This window comes from Syngnathoides biaculeatus, chromosome 10 (genome assembly GCF_019802595.1).
Source record: "Syngnathoides biaculeatus isolate LvHL_M chromosome 10, ASM1980259v1, whole genome shotgun sequence".
NCBI classification, from domain to species: Eukaryota; Metazoa; Chordata; class Actinopteri; order Syngnathiformes; family Syngnathidae; genus Syngnathoides; species Syngnathoides biaculeatus.
Window position 1 is genome coordinate 14,287,136 of NC_084649.1, and position 19,901 is coordinate 14,307,036.

General features: G+C 41.8%; 2 protein-coding genes across 2 annotated transcripts; one reads left to right on the forward strand and one right to left on the reverse strand.

Annotated features, from left to right (window-relative positions):
* Positions 1-1,223: 1,223 nt before the first annotated feature.
* On the reverse strand, positions 1,224-7,233 carry si:ch211-157b11.8 (fibrinogen C domain-containing protein 1). The gene is made up of 7 exons (XM_061832285.1): positions 7,173-7,233; positions 6,362-6,720; positions 5,565-5,754; positions 5,146-5,223; positions 2,576-2,688; positions 2,207-2,469; positions 1,224-1,799 (listed from the first exon to the last, which is right to left on the reverse strand). The coding sequence occupies exons 1-7, from the start codon at positions 7,231-7,233 to the stop codon at positions 1,457-1,459; spliced, it is 1,407 nt and encodes a 468-aa protein (XP_061688269.1). The 3' UTR covers positions 1,224-1,456.
* Positions 7,234-9,465: 2,232 nt separating this feature from the next.
* LOC133507950 (ras-related protein rab7-like) lies at positions 9,466-19,770 on the forward strand. The gene is made up of 6 exons (XM_061833559.1): positions 9,466-9,807; positions 12,622-12,685; positions 14,203-14,329; positions 14,412-14,630; positions 15,229-15,357; positions 18,641-19,770. Exons 2-6 carry the CDS (start codon positions 12,633-12,635, stop codon positions 18,734-18,736), a joined length of 624 nt encoding a protein of 207 aa, XP_061689543.1. The 5' UTR covers positions 9,466-9,807; positions 12,622-12,632; the 3' UTR covers positions 18,737-19,770.
* Positions 19,771-19,901: the final 131 nt, after the last annotated feature.

Genomic DNA, 19,901 nt, shown 5'->3' on the forward strand with positions numbered 1-19,901 from the left:
AAATTTGTCAATGTACCATGAGGTCGGGAGTAGCTTGTCCCTTTGGAGTTACCCTCAAACATACTTTACGGTACTATTCTGTTCTTTACTGTGTTGTACTATGCTTTGCAACATGCCTATACAATTGTCACTAAAACTAATTGTTCAGGAAATGGATGTATTAATTATGCCCACTGCAGGCGTGCATGTGTGTGGGTGTGCTTGTATAGTGAGCCAGGTCAGACGTTGGTCTCAAGAGTGTGCCTTTGTGTTTCGATCAGAGTCCGTCGAGCCGCCTCAGTAGTTAACAATAGACTCCCGTCTGGATGAAGAGACTGATAGCTCATCGTGAACGCCGCTAAAATTGGCGCAGCTATTCAAACACTCAAACACCCACACCCACACACACACACACACACACACACGTCCCCACGTAGTTGTAGATGTGGTTGTACAAGTGTTCACACCCTCTTACACCTGGGGCTCTGTTATACACAGGTCAGTAGACACCTGCCACCATTTATATTCCAAAATAAGTTCAGATGTCCTAGTAAGCTTTTCCTCACATTTTTATCATTTTTGTAGTCTTGTAGACTTCCAGCACGTCATTGTCAGCAAAGAGTTCTACAGTATCAGAGTGATCTCATTGTTCAAAGCAGTCAGGAGAAAGGTACAAAATAATTTCTGAGACGTGAAATATATCATGGAACACAGAAGTGGAGAAAATATGGCACAAAAGTGACCAAGTTCTTCCAGGTCCTCCAACACTGATGAAAAACTAAAAGCAAAACTGGTCAGGGTGGCTGCCTAGAGACCAGCAGCACTAACAGAGCTGGAGAATCTTATGTCAAAAATCAGCTCGATAGTTATGCGATGAAAATATCCCATCTTCCTCCAGTGTGATTAATAAGAGGTTGCATTATTACTGGGAACAATTTTTAACTGTTATTACTCTCAAAATGTGGCATTTAGTAAAGGTTGTGTAGACATTTTACAGACATTGTGGAAGTGTGTGACAATTGTTGTGTGAAAAATGGCTTATGCAAAAAGAAAAGGTGTCTGTGTTTGGTGCTAATGCCGAGATGCATGTTAACACAGTTGCAGGCAGGCCACAGAGGTCTATTAGCAAGGTTGTAGAATGCTTGTCATCTCCGTGATGCATGAATGACATGCTGGCGAGTTGGAAGAGGCCCGTTTGTTCAAATACCACAGTGGGCAATTTTTAATTTACACTCTGTAATTTATTTAAAGTATTCAAATGTCATTCATTTATTTCTGTGAAATGCGGTGGCAGTGTTTATCAAACAGAAAAGTATATACTGTATATTTGGCTTTTTTTGGGGGGGGGGTCAACCTGAGCATTTTGTTTAGTCTCAGTAAAATGGTTAGGTCCGTTCAATGACTGTAACAAACAATTGATTGACAATACAATTTGTATATCTACTTTGCAGCTCATTTGAGTATTTTTTTCCCATTTTTATGATGAGCCAGCAAACTCCCGTGGTCTTATCTTCATCTCTACTCTCTTGAATGAGTACCGTTCACCAGTTCGCCCATCAGTGAGGATGTACCACGTCCCCCAGTAGATACCGTTAGTCACGCCGCTGTAACGACCCCGGTAGTAGTGGCCGTTCAGGTTGGCGGCCAGGCAAGCGTCAAACCACCAGCCTGCGCCGTAGTAATGACCGCAGTTTCCAGCAGCGTAGCGGTCGTGATCTCTGTCAGTGGTGCTGAAAGATCTGCCGTCGTGGTTGTAGCGTTTGCTGTAGCTCAGTGCGTTGCCTGCGTCACCGGAGTACTCACGAGATGTCAGGCGGTACCTGGTGGAAACAGAGAGCGCGGTCATTTCAGGCTACCAACACAAGAGCAGTATCATATTAAGATGTCAGAGGTATTTATTAGGCTTTTAACAATTGGAAAGGCTTATTATTGTGGATGTGACTATGTAGCTAAGGTTCCCACATTATTGGAGATAAAGTTTGTCCAGCATGTTTCTGATGTACGGTATCTCTACCTGAGCCGAATTTTGTGCCACTTGACTTAATTTAAAGCATCTGGCAAACTGGCACTTGGTGCTGTTGGTACTCAGGGGACCAAGACGGATTGGAAAAATTTTGTCTTAACAGCCTTAAAGGAGGGACTAGGAAGGTCCGACATGTTGCAGTGGATGGTTGTGTGTGTGGTGGATGGGCAGTGGGGTCGTTGCAGAAACAAAGACTAACTTCACCTCTGTGCCTCTGAGGCTACTTTGAAGTTGTTATAGGTGGCGTGGCGTCTCTGTTGGTGCCAGTCCTCCAGCTCTATCCGAAGCTGGTGTTGGCCAGTGGATGTGAGCGTGTGCAGGACAGCATTGCCCAGCCAGTGTTCCCCTTGCGGATTGCCAAAGCCCTCCCTGTATTCCTGCCACGTCCTGTTGAAGTCCACTGAGCCGTCCTGACGATTCTGGATCACTGTCCACCCGCCTCCCGTCGTCGCCATGTCACATTTAGCCTGAGCCAAAACAAAGACTTTGATATTCCAAAGCTCCAGTCTAAAAGAAGCACTGTCCAACGGGGGTCCGCATGTGTGTTTAATGTGTGCGGTGGATGTGAAATACCTCCAGTGCTGGTCTGTGCAGGTCAGGCTGAATGGTGTAGATACCGTTCTCTTTGATCCCCAGTCTGTAAATCTCTGTGCAGTCCTGAGGATGCAACCTTTGCAACGGTGCGACTGACAAGCGGAGTTCAATTTCATTCCATGAATTCGTCAAATCGTCGCTGCATTTAACAATACTCACGTGGTATGTGGCTTTTACCTATTCTGTAAATGTGCTAGCACACCGTTTGGTTGAATTAGTCTTTGTGTTCTGTGAGACATTTGAGTGTAAATGCAGGGAGATGCTTATACCAATATGAAACTCAGAAGACAGAAAGGAAAACGATTATGACACCAATAATGCTAATCAACAATGTCCAACGATATCCACACAACCATTTTTAGCAGTCCTTTTGACTAGAGAGTGAAGTAAAGCTACTACGACTACTACTACTGGATGAGCCAAGGAAGAGCCCATTACGTTTTGGCAGAGATTTGGATCAAGATGTGTTTACAAGACTGTAATTTCTCTGCTTGATCAAAGCATCATGGGAATAATTCATCCTCAAGAATCATAATTGCTCAACCCTTCCATTTGTCACTCCCCATTAACCGGTTAGTACGTGGCTAACCGACTAAGAAGAAGGGTTTTTACAATTTGTCCTTAGTGGAGGTCTCTGATCTACTGAGGGGCTAGTTAAAAGTCCCATGCCATCATTATCCAAGCTTTTATATTCTTGGGTTGCAATCACGTGATAATCGCCCCCATTTCTACAGACAAGGTAGGCGTTGCAGACGACATCACCACGGCAACGTCCACAGACCCATGTGTAAGCGGCGAGCAGCGGATGTTTCCTGGCTACTTTAATCCACCTGATGATGTCCCCATAGCTAGATATGAAGAGTTTGTTTTCAAAACGAGACATAGACATTTTTTTTTTCAGATTTACGAAACTCGCGCCAAAATTATCCATTCGGAGCTGGATAATTTTGGCGCGAGTTTCGTAAATCTGAAAAAAATGCCTATGTCTCGTTTTGAAAACAAACTCTTCATATGTACAGAAGATCAAACTCTGTGAAGATATCGATCTGTATGCTCTTCACAACGATGTACTTTCAAAGGATCTGAAAGACTTCCCTGAAGTAGAATATCCGGACACTAAAAAGACATGCTTGCTGCTTACAAAATGATCAGAACAGACTTTCAAATAACCATTTGCCTTGTGTACTTGAGCTTCGTTAAGATCTGCACGTCGTATATTTGCAAGCCACTTTTGTTGCCGTTTTCTTCGACAACTCCATTGTATCTTCTCCTTTATGCAATCTATTCTTTGGAACAGGGAAAATCGCTTCCCAATGTCTCCATTTCCGCGATTGCCGCATCCGTAGACGCAACAAAAATCTGGCATGATGACGATGGACAGCTGACTGCTTGTCTGGAACAATGGCGGTCAAGTACCCGGATGAACAAGCGCGACGCCGCCTGCAACCCAGCCGTTGCTGTATGTATAACGTAGGTCACAATGAATCTGGGCATGGTCTGCAGTTAAGTTTGATATCTGCGGTTTGTTGATTAAATGCAAAAGGCTGTCAATGGCACATTTTTTTTTACAAAATGACCAAGTTAAATGTCCATGTTCTTGTGGCATTGATAATTACTAATTATTTAAATACTTGCCCACTTGGTGGTTGGTACCCACTTAACTCAGCTCAGCGGCAACTCTGCCTTTATAGGTTTTAAGCAAGCGACTATCAGCCGCTACCAAGGAATGCAAATTCTATTGATGAAGCAGACGTTTTACAATAATATATTGCTATATTTACAATTATAATGTAACTTTGGATGAAATAGCAAAGCTTGCGAACATTGTTGCCAAAGTGTGCGTGAGCCATGAACATTATGTTCAAGTACAGGAAGGGCATCCGGCGTAAAACTTGTGCCAGACAAATATGTGCGTTCATCTGAGATGACACACTGTGGCGACCCCCGAAAGGGACAAGCCGAAAGAAACCACATCCCATTTCAGTTCCCGCACCCCAAAAATACACCGCAGGGTGAATTCTGCTCCACATTAATTGAAAGACCCCACATCGCTGTGCAGGGTTGGCCGCCACAAGATGCTATGGCATCGCCAAGGACAAATCAGAGCAGAGAACATTGAAATGCTCTCACCGTCCAATGAAAATCATGAATTTTGTCATTACTTCTCTTTACCTGAAACGCTTTTGGAAAGACGGTCTTTTCTTTGGACAGATGTAAGCATTGGTGCAACACCGATCTAATGGTGATCCACATATTTTCATGGCACTATACAGTAAATAACAGCCTCTGGATATTATATGCAATCAATGTGATGGGACGGTTAAATTGCTAAATATGTGCCGATGGCATGATGTCGTCAGGTTCTCATCATTGTTTTTTGATCTGGAATCTTGGCTTTGAGTTTCCTGAACTAGCTTTTCATACTAGTTTTTGGAGACCTACAATACCACATGGAATTAAATTTGTGTCTATGCTGAACATCATAACTCGGACTGAGTCTCTCGTGTGCATTTGAGTCTTGGTTGTAACTTGTGCTTGAAAGGTGTCACCTGTAGGAGGATGATGTGTAATGCTCTTGAGGAAAAGAAGCAGGTCTTTCTCCCTCTCTCTTCCCACAGCTGCACCCTCTGTCAACCCAGAGATACATTCGGTTATCAGCATGTTGCATCGCATTTGTCACATATGGAAAATAGCTTCATGGCTTCTCCTTCTGCAATTGCTTTTTTTAAAACGTCCTTCATGTCACTAGCCATAAAATCGGTATCTGTGCCCAGGTGGACTTTTGTTTCCATCCTTTTCCGCACAATGAAATTCCCCTGCACTCGCCTATGACCAACACTTAGCAGGTCTCATTGGGGTTCTGTTTACTATGTGGGTATGTGGGAGTGCACCAACATGTGTGTTCGTTCCCCCGTTGATGTGTGTTATAGAGGAGGGAGGAGTGCTGATATAAATGCACGGTGCTAACCCAGTCGTTTAGCCATCACCCCGAGGGCTTGACTGTGACAGTGGAGGTCACACTCTGTCAGCACGGCCGCCATTAGCGCCAGGATAGCCCCCAGGGAATTGCCGTCCTGGCCGATCCAAGCCCCCCCTGTTTCCTGGAGGGAAAGCATGCAGCGCTGCAGCTGAACCAGACGCTCCTTCACACCACCGCCCTGCAAAGACAGCCGCCGTACATTCGCTTTACGTGGAAAGTATATGTCATTTGTTATGAATATCTCAGCAAAGTGTACGCGTGAGTGCCAAGTGACATTCAAACCCCAGCGGCGAAGGTTTTGTGTCAGTCTCGTCTCTTACGCTTACATCAACCGTGCCGTCCCTCATCCACCTGTTGTCGCCTCTGCTCAGCTCAAGCACACAATGAGGACATTTCTGAAGCACAACTAATTTTATCCTTTCACGGCTTTAAGGTGCCACCAAATTTAGCGGGCCCACTGTCCCGTGTGGAAGGAGCTACTGACCAATTTGTCCAAATTTGTTTTCATTTCCATCTTTTCAAAATGTTGTCAAGGACATCACTGTGTGACAGTCATACTCATAATCATGACTAAATGAGGGCTTCAATATTTGTAATTTAAGTGTTTTTATTGCATTAACCTTGCAATGGCGGACACAGTTGCAGCCTAAATCAAAATCAAACATTTGGCGACTCTGGAAAAGGCCTGTCTGCCGTATGACTGTGGATTCAGGAACTCCAGGTCTGGTTCATTGTGTCACAAACACTTCATTTATAGTCTTAAACAAATAGAAGCTGTCACTCACCTGTGTCTGAATCTGAGGAAAGTGTGGCCTCTGCTCTACCTTCCAAGGGGCATCTGAGATGACTGACTGAGAGACTCCCTTCCTGCAGGCTTGTTGACCCTCACATGTGCCGGTTCGCACTGCGGAAGCAGGTGGGATGGGTGCTGCCACCAGATTGTCCCTGCAGGGAGGCTGTGTGCAGTCGAGAGATGCCTGACAGGGGAGCAAAGCTCCCACACACAGAGAGAGCAGAGCAAGCATGCCCAGTGAGCCAAGAGGAATAGTGAACAAATGGAGATCTTGCCTGGAGGCCAAAAGGGATGCTTGTCCAACTTGGAGATGCTTTTCCAGTCTTTCTTGACCCCTGCTAACTTTCCACTCTTGTCACATTTCAGGAAGTGGCTCTTCAGTGATTACTGGATTATCTTTTGATTTTAGATCTTTCTTTTGTAGTCAGCCTGTGTCCTGTGTGCAGCAATCGATTCTGTCATCACTCTTTTTTCTTCCTCTTCTCAGTGCATCTCAGTCTTGGTCATCCTCTTTCTCCTGCTCTCTCTCTGCTTTGGCTCAGATTCCTAGATAACTGCGGCGCTCTTTGCTGTCTGACACGCACTAATGCCCCCTCCCCCTGACACACGCACACACTATGCATCTCACTAATTTGGTCACTCTTTTCAGCAGCTCACAGCAATTCAAACAAACACAAATATCCCAAACATTTTCAATGCATTTTTACAGATTAGTAGATGTTAGTTAATCACCACTCCGACATAGTCTTCGTTTAAAGTAACTCTTTTTCAATGAATCACGTCTTTGTAATGCCTACATATACTGGGGATGAAGAAATGCAGCAGTTGCTTCAAGAATGTGGTGCTATTCGTCTTTTGTGTCATCTTCTCCGTCGTCTTCTTTTGTGTGGCAGTGTTTGTGTTTACAAATGGAGTTCCGTGGAGGTCATAAAGGTGGCCCTTCAATAGGTGAGGGAAGACAGGAATTTCTCTAAAAACACCAAAGTCGAGGCCAGTCGGACAGAGGCACACGCGTGCTAACAAAGTGTGCAAACAGTAGCCATAAACAGAAGACACACACATAAGACTCTCAAGTGAAGTGGAGGAAAAGATTTAGTCGAGATTCTGAAGCCTCATGTGATACAAAGATATTTCCTATTCCCATCTACATCTAGACTAACATATTCAGAACAAGACATACTCTAATCAAGAGATTCATCAATGAGATGGTGGACTTGACCCCCTGAATTCCCCTGGAATATTCATCAAACAGTACGGTATCACTTTGGGGAATCCGATTCTCCTTTTGTGTTCCAGCATGACCCTCGGCTGGGACATAAAATGCTGTGCTCGGAGGAGTTTGTTGTTGAAGAACATGCCCAGAACGCATTCCTTAACTCAAACACCTTCCAGATAAACTACAACAGCGAGGGCTGCGACATGAGTGACGGCTGACCTCATGCAAATGTGTGTTTGTCTTTAAACCCCTTCGTGGGCAGCGTCCCATTTTTGGGACATCATGATTTTCCACGCATTATATCCTTCAGTATATCAAAATATTTAAGTGTTTTAATCTGAAGCCATAATTTGGTATCAGGAGAGGATAACCCATCGGTCAAAGTGAGCACGGAGTTATTTCCCTTACCTTCCTGACCCAACATGGCTGCCTCAAGTACACATGGAGAGTTTTCCAAGAGAAGAAATGGAGAAAGGTCAGTATGCAGTCAAGTTTGTCTTCAAAATGCTAATCCATCAGTATTATCAATGCGTAAGTGTCATTCTAGAATAACAATGAATTAATAAACATATCTCTAGTATGTACCACTTCACAGAACTGATAACATACCCGTCCCAGTTTTGGGACGCTGCCCACGAGAGGGCACATATTTTTTGCCTTTTGTTTTATGCGTTAAACGAAAAAGAATTGTTATTTCCTTGATTGTGGCCTGTTAGTAGACTTTTATCTCAATAAGGCAAAAAATTGCCACCCTGCCCATGAATATGAATTCTCAGCTCTGCTCTGATGGTTGTACTCCCTAGATACTTTCATTCCTCCCCACAACAAAACAAGTGAGTTTTCGTTCAACCTATCTTGTATGTACAACATTTTGTGTACTCACACATTATCATGATTTATCATTAGTGATAGACAGTCCATTTGTGGATTTATCACATTGCTTTTGTAATTTATTTTGCGATAATGTCGCACATTATTCGTTAATTTTTTTTCTGGAAGACCCTAAAATCAAGCAAAAGGTCTTGATTTTATTGAGAAAATTACATCGAAGGAAATGTGTTTATGTAATCTAAACTAGTGGACACCGCCACCAAGTGGGCGATGATGACATCTCTGTTTGTTTTTCATGCAATCGCAAGCGTCACAATAATTTACAATGTTATAATTCGACTCTAAAAACGGCACCAGCATAACAGGCCAAGTATGACATAATGGAGGAGTCTTTTGGAACAGTTGGCAGTGTTAACAAAAAGGAAGAATGAAAATAGGTACTTTGTACTTGGAGTTTCTCCATCACGTCATGGAGTGCTAATCTGAAAAAGAAATGGAAACAACTGCGACATAATTTACATCTGAAGATTATAACGCCAAACCATTGCTATAATACTTATATGCGATTTGGTTACCCTTTTTGTTGATAGCAAGACAGATTGACATTAAAAACAATATAATTTATTTCATTAATACATCATGTTTAAATTTATGAATACAGTATAACATTTAGAAAGAGAGACTACTTATATGGGTTGGTTTTTTTAACTGAGGCGTGAGGTGTCACACTTACGAAACCAAAAATTATTTTTTGCAAAGCTCCACGCTACAGAAGCTATTATATTATAAGTGTGTATATTTCTGTAAAGGTTGGAAGAATATGGGAGTCACAGAAGGCGCATCATAATTCATTTTTACAAAGAACAGACTGGGCAACCTCGATGAGGAATTTTCAGTGAAACTTCTTTCACCTTACTTCAGATTTTTTTTTACGTGTAAATATATCGTTGGAAAAATATCGTACGAAGGTTCTTACAGCGAGAACAGGTAAAGTATATAAATTTAAGGGAAGAACGTAGATGTAAAGTCAGAGTTTGGCGTCATTAGTGGTGACGTAGGTGTGGGCGGGGTTTCGGAGAAGGAAGTGAAAGGGGAACAGAAGACACCAGAGCCGAGCGGAGCACATACCGGACTCGCGGCTAGTTTAGCCTTCGAACAAAGTGCCAATTTTCCCGAGTGACAACTGGTTGCCGCTTCCGTTTATGATTCACTTTAGTCGTAGTTGTTGCCAAAAATTGTTAGTTGTGTCCCATTAACAACATCCAGGTCGGCCAAGGTTTTGGTGGCTGCGAGCTAGCTAACGTAGCGTCCAGTTAGCTGTCAGCGACCAACAGCAGCTCGCTCGTCAGCCAACCGGCGAGAAGATCAACGGTGTGCTTTGCAAACGAAAAGTGAGTGTGCTTTATTTTACTGTTGTGAAATGCGTGATGATTATAATCGTGTCTGCTCTGCTGGGACTCACGGGGATGAGGAGCCGGTTGTCAAAAAAACGGGGGGAAAAAAAAACAAGGCCGCGCTGGAGCTACTCTGGGCCGCTCCTGATCAAGAAAGAAAAACTGCAAGACCAAGCCGAATAATCTTTAAGATGTTCCGTAAAATCCGAAGAATCATAACTACATAAAATGGGGATAACATTAGTGCACGAATACTTGCTACATACTTTATTTTGATTCGTTTTAACTCCAGATACAGGTGTGTTATTCTCTTGCCAAGAAGACTTGTTTTTCTGTCCATGTCACGATATTCCTACTCTGCTGTGACTCACAAAAGTCACGTCAATACACGCTGCTAACTCAGTGTAGTAGATGACATGTAAAGTTACACAATAATGCACCCATTTGGAGGGCGACACCTGGCAACCGTCGTGTTTTGGGTGCAGTCATTTTCAAATATGGACTCTGTATTTACTGTACAAGAAGCTCCTATCGATTTGCTTGCACATTTCTGAATTGGCCATTTGCACAAGAAACTGCTTATGCATTTGTCACGGTTGATGGATGGATTCTTAGCATAATGACTAAACGATGTGAAGCTCACATGCTGGCAGAAATTACACAGTTAACGCTTGTGCTCAAGATACAAAGCAGATTGAATATTTAACCCAATTCCCGGTATGGCTATTTAACTTTCAGCAACAATTTGCCCCCAGTTCTATAAGCACTTTATCTTCTAAGTGTAAATCTGAAGTCGACTAGTGTATATAATTCTGGAAATTATTGTACATTTAGGAAAGTAGCACAAAGACTGTTTCAAGTCAGGTCTACATTAATGTGTGACACAAGTCCAATTATCCTCACAGGATACAAAGTATCATAAAATTAACTGTGATAAAAGCGTGAAAAGTGGTATATTCACGTTCATTTCAATAAATGAGTCAAAAGCTTAAATTAGATGCGTAATTAAATTTAAAAAGTTAAGTGTGTATTTAAAGAAAACTTTAAGGAATGGCTGCTAAGCTTAATGTTAACAAACAATGCAAAACATTATTGACATGCCAATGTCCGCTTTGATAGTTGCCTTTTTAGAAACAACGAATATTTGAACACAATCAGTGGAGCAACACCCGTAGGCAGATCATATATTCTTTATCCTCTATGGAAAAGGACTTGTATTACAGCTTCTTACCGAGTCGTATTCTTCTTTGAATGTGTCAGCATGACTGCCGGCGCTTGGTTGTGCAAACTGCTGAAGTATTTACATTATGTTAGTCTGTTTTTACAATATTGTGGAGTACTATTTTCCTCATGAGGAAAAAAAATGTTGGGGGCAAGTGATAAAATCAATTTTCATTCATTTCAAGCGGGTGGTGGTGGATGATTTGATATATAGTACAAGTATTCCGTGTTGTCACGGCGCAAATTAAACTGGCATCTCAAGGCCACTGCACAGGTATATCTCATTAAATTATAGTAGTATAATTTATTTAGATGACATAAATTGTGCAACAGAAGCCTGCAGGTGACTAGAGCTGTGATTTATTAGCTTGGAAATGTAATCTGGACGTAGCCTGAAGTCTCACACAGTTCTGCTACAAATTTGAGAATAAATCACAACTGTAATCATCTGGAGGCTTCTGTTGCACAATTTATTTAGGTATATCTTCCCAATAATTCAGAATGAATACATTCTGATTTGTTTATAGATGTACCTGTATTTGGTAATATCATCAACATATTCTGGTGTGGCAACCCATAAAAGCAGAAAAAAGTAAACCACTGTTGAACTAACTCCTTCGAGCAGAAGTCCACTTCAAGAACATTCCTTAATTGTTTTGGTGCCACTGTCAAGTAATTGAAAAAAAGATAACATTTTTTAGGTTCCCATTAATCTTTATTATTGATTTTAACAAACAAAAACAAGCAGGCAACCTCAGCTTTTACTTGTTCACTCTGCTGAAGTCTCTTCAAATTTGCTGATGTCTGGCGGTCGGATTTGGAAAAGTGGTGGTAGGAAAGCCACGATTTAATCTGCGGAGGATATTTGTGCAGCGATAAATTTTGTGATAAAGGTGGGAACACAAACACCTTTCTGTTTGATTTTTTTTTTTTTTCTTCCCCCCTTGAACCTTTATTCAGATATTTGAGGTGCTAGCTTTTTCCCTCGATAAAAAGTAAAGTCAATATTCTTGTTGGACTAGAGATTAACTGATGTCAAGGAATGTGAGGTGAATGCTGAAGTCTAAATGAGAGATTAAAGATATTTCAGTGTTTATCAGACTCAGTCTCTAAATGGTTTACTCTGTTCTGGGTGCATTTTTTTTTCTTTTTCTTTTAAAAAGTGCAGCTTGCCTAAAGCGTAAATGCCATTACTTACACAATTCTTTTTTTCATGACTATTCACAACAAGCATCTCTTTTAATGACGGCTAGGCAGCGTGCACACGCAAAGAAGAACGACTGTTGCCAGAAATCTCATCACATATGTTGTAATTTAAATGAATAACAACAATATTATGCCATGAAGAAGTGGTTGTAGTAACGTGCGAGCGGAGGAGGAGCGTTGCTTCTCGTGATTTGTCCAACGACTCACAAAGCAGTGAGCACATGACTGTTTTTCACATCTTATTTGTCCAAGTGTATCAACTGTCTCTCTCACACAAACACACAGACACACACATACACATGTTTACAGCTTGTCTTGTAACATGATTTTCCCTCATACAGCACATAGCAAACCTATTTTCTGTGTGTGTTTTATATTATATAGCTCTTTGAAGAATGGCCTCCAGGAAGAAAGTTCTCTTGAAAGTTATCATCCTGGGAGATTCTGGGTGAGCAGTGCTTTAATTTTATCAGTATAATTGTTGTCAGATTTAAGCCTCACACAATGAGGATTTTTGGGGCCGATCGGTGAGTGTAAAAAAAACGATAACCGATCACCGATCTGATCCCAAGCTGGAGCAATGAGTTAATTGTTCATTTATTGTTTATACCTGTATACTTCATTGCTCAATAGATATTTACAATAAATAATGTATCCTTGTTTATCTATTTATGGCACTGATGTTTAGTGACAGATAGAACAAAATAATGGTCTTCCATTAGATGGGATTAAAGGGGAATGCCAGTGGTTTGCATTAATAATCTATCCAATAGGCCATGCAATATGTACTCTATCTTGACAATGTGATGTTAAATCCTCTCTCATTTAATAGTGTTTTGAGTAGATTTTTATCGTCGATTACAAATTTTCAGGGGTGCTGCCATTTTCGCGAGTCACATGACCTTCATGGACGGATGTGACGTGTTACGTGGTTTTCCAAAGGCTCAATTACATGGGACACCATTATGGCCAGCGCTGATTTTTCGGATTTATCCACATCTGATGAAGAAATAGCAGTATCAGTTTATCAGGAAGACAAAGAAATACTTCCATACATATTTGAACCTGTGGCTGTAAATAATGCCGCCAAGCGCCACAGCCGTGAGCTGAGCTCCCCTGCGAGTGAGCTCAGGGGCTTGGCGGGGAGCGAGCTCACGGCTCCGCCGCTCTGTATGGAAGTATTCCTCCGTCTTCCCGATTAAGCGATACTGCTATTTCTTCATCAGATGAGGATAAATCAGAGAAATCAGCGCCGGGCATAATGGTGCTCCATGTAATCGAGCGTTTGGAATGGCACGTAACACGTCACATCCAAGCAACCGATCAGCATAAAATGCTCATGATCGCCCGACACTGATATCACCATTCAAATTGGCGTAAAGTCTAGTCACATTCTTTGTTGAGTTAGTTACCTTGAATACTGGCTGTCCTTATGTAACAAAACGTTATGCAGCGCCATGAGAAAACATTAACTCCGTATTGACTGTTTTCCATTCTAGAAGTATTGGAGAGCTTCAGGCCTTGTTAGGACTTGTTCAGTTCGCTCACAAAACATGATCTCCAGTATGAAAATTGTTGACCCCTTTATTGAACTAGAGACCAAAGTCAATCTTTTTGAACCCCCATAATTTGACCTGTAATCAAAATAAAATCTGTGCCCAAAACTGAAACTTCTGTTGTTGAAGGACGGTGCATTTTGATGTGACAATATTGGAGCACACAAAAGATCTCAGATTGTGAGCTCATCACTTCTGCACAATGCACGGCCCCGTCTGACCCAACACACACACACACACACACACACATTAAAAAATAAATATACCAAGATAGAGACTGATATTTCAAGGGCTTCTTGAGTTGCTACTTGCTCCATCTTGATAAAAATAATCAAGTTCCAACGTATGATCCTAACTGTGTTTGATCTTCTGTTGCTTTCTCCATCATCCGCTGTCTGCGTTCCACCAGTGTTGGAAAGACCTCCCTCATGAACCAGTATGTGAACAAGAAATTCAGTAACCAGTACAAAGCTACTATAGGCGCAGACTTTCTGACCAAGGAAGTGATGGTGGATGACCGGCTTGTTACCATGCAGGTTTGTCGCCGCTACACTTGCACTCTTATTTCCTGTCGCTCCCTGCAGTGATTGACTCGTCGGGATCCATTTGATTTCTCAGATCTGGGATACAGCAGGCCAGGAGAGGTTTCAGTCGTTGGGTGTGGCATTCTACCGTGGAGCAGACTGCTGCGTGCTGGTGTTTGATGTGACCTCACCTAATACTTTCAAGACCCTGGACAGCTGGAGGGATGAGTTTTTGATCCAGGCCAGCCCTCGGGATCCTGAGAACTTCCCCTTCGTGGTGCTCGGCAACAAGATCGACTTGGAGAACAGACAGGTCGGCGTGTCATGTTATACTTCATTGTTTCTCAGACTGTGGTACGTGTTTGGACATATATTATGCACCGCATGTGGATCTAGATTCAGGAAGAGCTGCTGCATCGGGGTTCAAAATTTTGGAAATTGTCAAAGTTATAAACGTTCCATTGGAATGACCTGGAACTTTTGGGAATAAACGAGTATTTTGTTTTTGGTTTATTTTTTATGGCTGTCTGATTACGGCAAATCAAAATGTTTATAAATTTCATTTCCCAAATTCATTCTCTTAACTTGTTATGCAAAGTCACCACTAATTTAATATAAATTTTCAACCACTCTGCAACCCGTCTGCTGCATCACTTAAGAATGAGCAAGTAGTTGCCAACCTTAATTCTAGCTAAATGGTAAATATAGGTCTAGGGAGCCACCAGAAGGCCACAGTTATGTCAACATAACTGTGGGAAAACAGCTGTCTCCCAAGTTTAGAACATAAAAAGGATTAAAACTGAAACGGGTTCCATGTACTATTTTTGAGCTGCTTTCCCCCGTAATTATGACGCACTCAAATGTTAGTCCCTTACTTAAATGCATTTCTTCTTCTTCTTCTTCACTTATAGGTAACCACCAAAAGGGCTCAGGCTTGGTGCCAGAGTAAGAACAACATTCCCTACTTTGAGACCAGCGCCAAAGAAGCCATAAACGTAGAGCAAGCATTCCAAACCATCGCACGCAACGCCCTCAAGCAGGTGAGTGTCGCGCTTTCAAGTGTGGTTTTTTGCCAGAGATGCCAAGAGACTAGTGAAAGTACTGATTTCACTCCTATACCAAAGTCAAAGTAATGTACAGACTCTTAAATGTACTTCAATACATTTTTAAAAATATATGAATTGAAAAACTGTTTTACTGTCAATAATCTGCCATGCCAGTCTTGCTTCTGAAGATAAAAATCCTGTTGTATTCCATGTTGTTAAATGCGAGCTAGCATAGCAATGTTTCCAACCATCCATTTTTGAGCTGGTTATCCTCACAGGGGTCACTAGAGTGCCGGAGCCTTTCCCAGCTATCTTTTGGGCAGGAGGCAGGGTACACCCTGAACTAGTTTGCAGCCATCTGCTGGGCACATATAAATAACCATTCACACTCACATCGGCACCTATGAGAAATTTAGTGTCTTCAATTAACCTACTGTGCATGTTTTTTGGCTGTGGGAGGAAACCTTAGTGCCTGGAAAAAACTCTACACAGACGGGGCGGGGATTTGAACCGTGGTCCCCAGCAATGTGAGACAGATGCTGTAAACCTTTGGTCACTGTACCACCCATAGCAACTTTTGTGCTATTGAAACAATACCCATACCTTTGCTAATGTAGTGAACTGATTAAAAAAATGCCAAGTGGTCTAATAACTTAAAACTATACATGGTACGTAGGTAGGTAGGTAGCTAGCTAGCAAGCAGCACGGTGGCTCAGGAGATATAGCATTGGCCTCACAGTTCTGAGGTCCCAGCTTCAATCCCGGACCCGCCTGTGTGGAGTTTGCATGTTCCCCCCGTGCCTATGTGGGTTTTCTCCAGACACTCCGGTTTCCTCCCACATCCCAATAACATGCAACATTAACTGGACACTCTAAATTGCCCCTAGGTGTGATTGTGCATGCAGATGTTTGTCTCTGTGTGCCCTGCGATTGGCTGGCAACCAGTTCAGGGTGTACACTGCCTCCTGCCCGTTGACAGCTGGGATAGGCTCCAGCACTCCCCGCGACCTTTGTGAGGATAAGCGGCTAAGAAAATGGATGGATGGATATTTATGTTTTTGTTTTGTTTTTAGATTAGACAGTTTTATAACACCAGGGGCTTGTGGTTTTTAGAATTGGGCTGGGCCACCACCCATTTACAGCTCACATATAATGCAACAATCATTCACAGTCACAGCTACGAGCAATGTAGAGTCTTCAACTAACCTACTATACTTGTTTTTGGAGTGTGGGAGCAAACCAGAGTACCTAGAGAAAACCTACCCAATCACGGGAAGAACATGTAAACACAAGACCCGCGAGACCGTATTTGAGCCCAGCCTGGACACAACACAGTCACCGTAAATCATTCTTATAGAGACTAGCGTCAAACACCGCTGATGTCGCACGGACTCTTCACATTTCCAGTTTCAGGAAACCACCCAAAAATAACTCCACGTTTCTTTGATCATTAGCTTTGCATCGTCAAAAGAGAACACTCACGATTGATCTGTAACCTGACCAATAGTGTAAATATGTGTAAATATGTAGAACTGACCAAATGTGGACATATGAGGGAGATGTTATGCTTCCCATCTGCTGGTGTTGTCGTTAATGTTCCGTGGTTCACAGTCCTCCATCTCACAGATCTCAATCAATTTGGCAAGATCTCAGCCACTGTTTATGTAATTTCTTTACCTTTTATTTCTTGTTTTAAATGTTTTAAAGACATTGATTTTTCACAATGAAGAAGTGTAAATACTGGTTTTCAAATTTAGGGAGGAAAAGTATAAAGTTGTCAAAAATACTCAAGTAAAGTACAGATACTTGAAGAATCTACTAAAGTACAGTGGTACCTTGACTTACGATGAATTACCAGCATTACAGCGCTGCTTGATCAGAATGGCGGGGAAAAGGAATGCAACAGTCACTGATGGACTTTGAACAATTTATTGAAGGCGAACAAACAAGTACAAAATGAATACAGTCTGAACTAACTGTCTCGTCTGGTAATTGGCCGACCCGACTGACTTCAGCTCCTGATGTCGGTCACTCTCCCACACCCTTTAAAGGAGCAATGTGAACAGTTTAGACAAAAATGACTGGCTGTCAAAATGCAGAGTCCGATTGTAATGGCCACTTCAATCTAAGTACAACACAGCAAGAATTTAGAAAATGAATTCTGGAGAAATTGACTTTTTTTGTGGCAGTGGGGGAGCGGCTCAAAAGATGGCAGCTTATTGGTGAGAAGAGCAGTGTGGGCAGTCGAAAAGATCTGTACTTATATGTATGTATGTATGTACTTTTGGGGTTTTGCTGACTGTATTTGTAACAGAGGATTTTAGATCCATATGGAAGGCTCATTCAGAGTTTTAATTTACCAAATTCCACAACATGGCAGCCATTTGTCTCACATAACTTAACTCATTCACTGCCAACCCTCCCAGTTAACATGGATATTTGACTTCTGAAGCTAACAGATACTACAGTGTGTGTTTCTCTGTGACCTAGTTGTAACTTATAGTCTATACAGTATTATTATTTTTTTATATGTAGAATTTATCAGCATTATGTGTTGTCATTGTAAAGGTGTAAAAAAATAGGTGTTTCTTGTGGGCTGAAACCAATAAATGGCATTTCAGTTCAATATACGCGGGGAAATGATGAAAGTCAAGTCCACTGTGTATTTTTTTACTTTTGAGCTTTTTTTTTTTTTTTTATCAATTTTTCTTTTTTTTTTTTTTAACCAATGATGAGGGTTGCCACTAACTTTTTTTTATTGATCGATCAATCGTCTTTATTTACTTTTATTTCCCAACCATTTATTTGAAAAGAAAAGGGCTTTCAAATTATCATTGAAAGAAAATACAAAAACATAAATTGATTGATCCCCTGCTTGAGCCGTCACCTTATCATGATGAAGGGGTTTGTGTCTCCCAGTGATCCTTGGAGCTAAGTTGTCTGGGCCTTTACGCAAAGTAAAAAATGGTGAAACAAAGACTCTGCTTTATTATTATGTTAAAAATAATTATTGATGCTGTGAGGGAAGACATGAGGGCAGTTGGTGTTCGAGAGGAAGATGCCGGAGATTGGGTTAGATGGAAAAAGATGACACACTGTAGCAACTCCTAATGGGACAAGCCGAAAGGAAAAGAAGAAGAAAATTTACTTTTGAGAGGCCAACATTTCAAGGATTTCAACATTTTCTAGTTAAGGTCTTGAATTTTGGGGGGTTTGTGATTGGTTTAAATGGCAATCATTGCATCACTCCCAACGATCTTATCGTCCTCTCTCATAGGAAACAGAGGTGGAGCCATACAACGACTTCCCGGAGCCCATAAAACTGGATCGAAACGACAGAGCGAAACCTTCAGCGGAAAGCTGCAGCTGCTGAGGGGCACCCGGGAGCATCTCCTCTCTTGGCTTTCAGCGGGACCGGTCACCCGCACTTTGCTCCCAGGGAACAGCCTTCCCTGCAAGTCTTCCTCCTCCATGTCATCCCTCACGCAATAAGAAGCCACTCACGATCCGCGGATGTACCGCCACCTTCTCTCACTTTAAACGATTCTCTGACAAACTTGGTGTCCAAAGATCACACAAGAGAAGAACAGCGCCCCTCTCTGGCACCCCGCCACGGTGAGCTATTCAACTTGTCGGACCGGACGACGCTGCCATGTTTAAAACAATCGGGAAAATAACTGGACTGGTTATGCTTAGCAATTTGTGATGTTGGCTAAGCTTAGTCAGCGTTTCAAGAAGCGCATAAGCTGTTTCTGTTCTCTTGCTATAGTGTGTCAAAAGTAATCGTCTTGAATTATGCGGTAACCTATATAAACGCAAGTAAATTACATATATTTGAATCGGCAGATGTTACATCTCAAGCCAATCTGAAACGTTTTGTTTTGCACTTTCTTGCCTTCATATGGTCTAAATGTAGAGGGATGACTGATTTTGGGCAACATCTGCCACTAAATACATGCCTTTTCTGTGAGGATAATATATACTTCTCGTCACTTTTCATTGTTTAAATTCCTCTGTTGAACACGTTGATTGTACGGCCTCCTCCACCATAGACATAACTGCCTTTCACTTCTGCTAATAATCATCGTTGGATCGCTCCTTTCACTGTTATTTGTGTTTTTGTCGTTCAGTGCTCCCAAATGCCTAAATATGCTTCACCCACACATTACGCTTTTCACTTATCTGCTTGTAGCTCAGGTTGGCCAAGTACTTCATATTTTTAATAGATTGTGTTCCGGTGTATAGACAAGTCAAAGGCTGATGGGTGGAAAGGAAATGTCCAGTTTGACAAAATATCCATCTTTCTGCTGTGGTATTATTCCTTCTTGTAGAAAAAAAAATCACTGCAATTCCAATAAAATTGTCAATTGGTAATTTCAACAGCAAATAATAAAACTCTTGAATATATCTACTGTTCTATTACATTTTTGTGTTTCCTGGGGTAAGGACATTTCCAGTCCGGTCAAAGGTTATGTATGTCACAGTAGATGTATATAAATTAATCTACAGTGAGAATATATGTGCATCTGTATACAGAT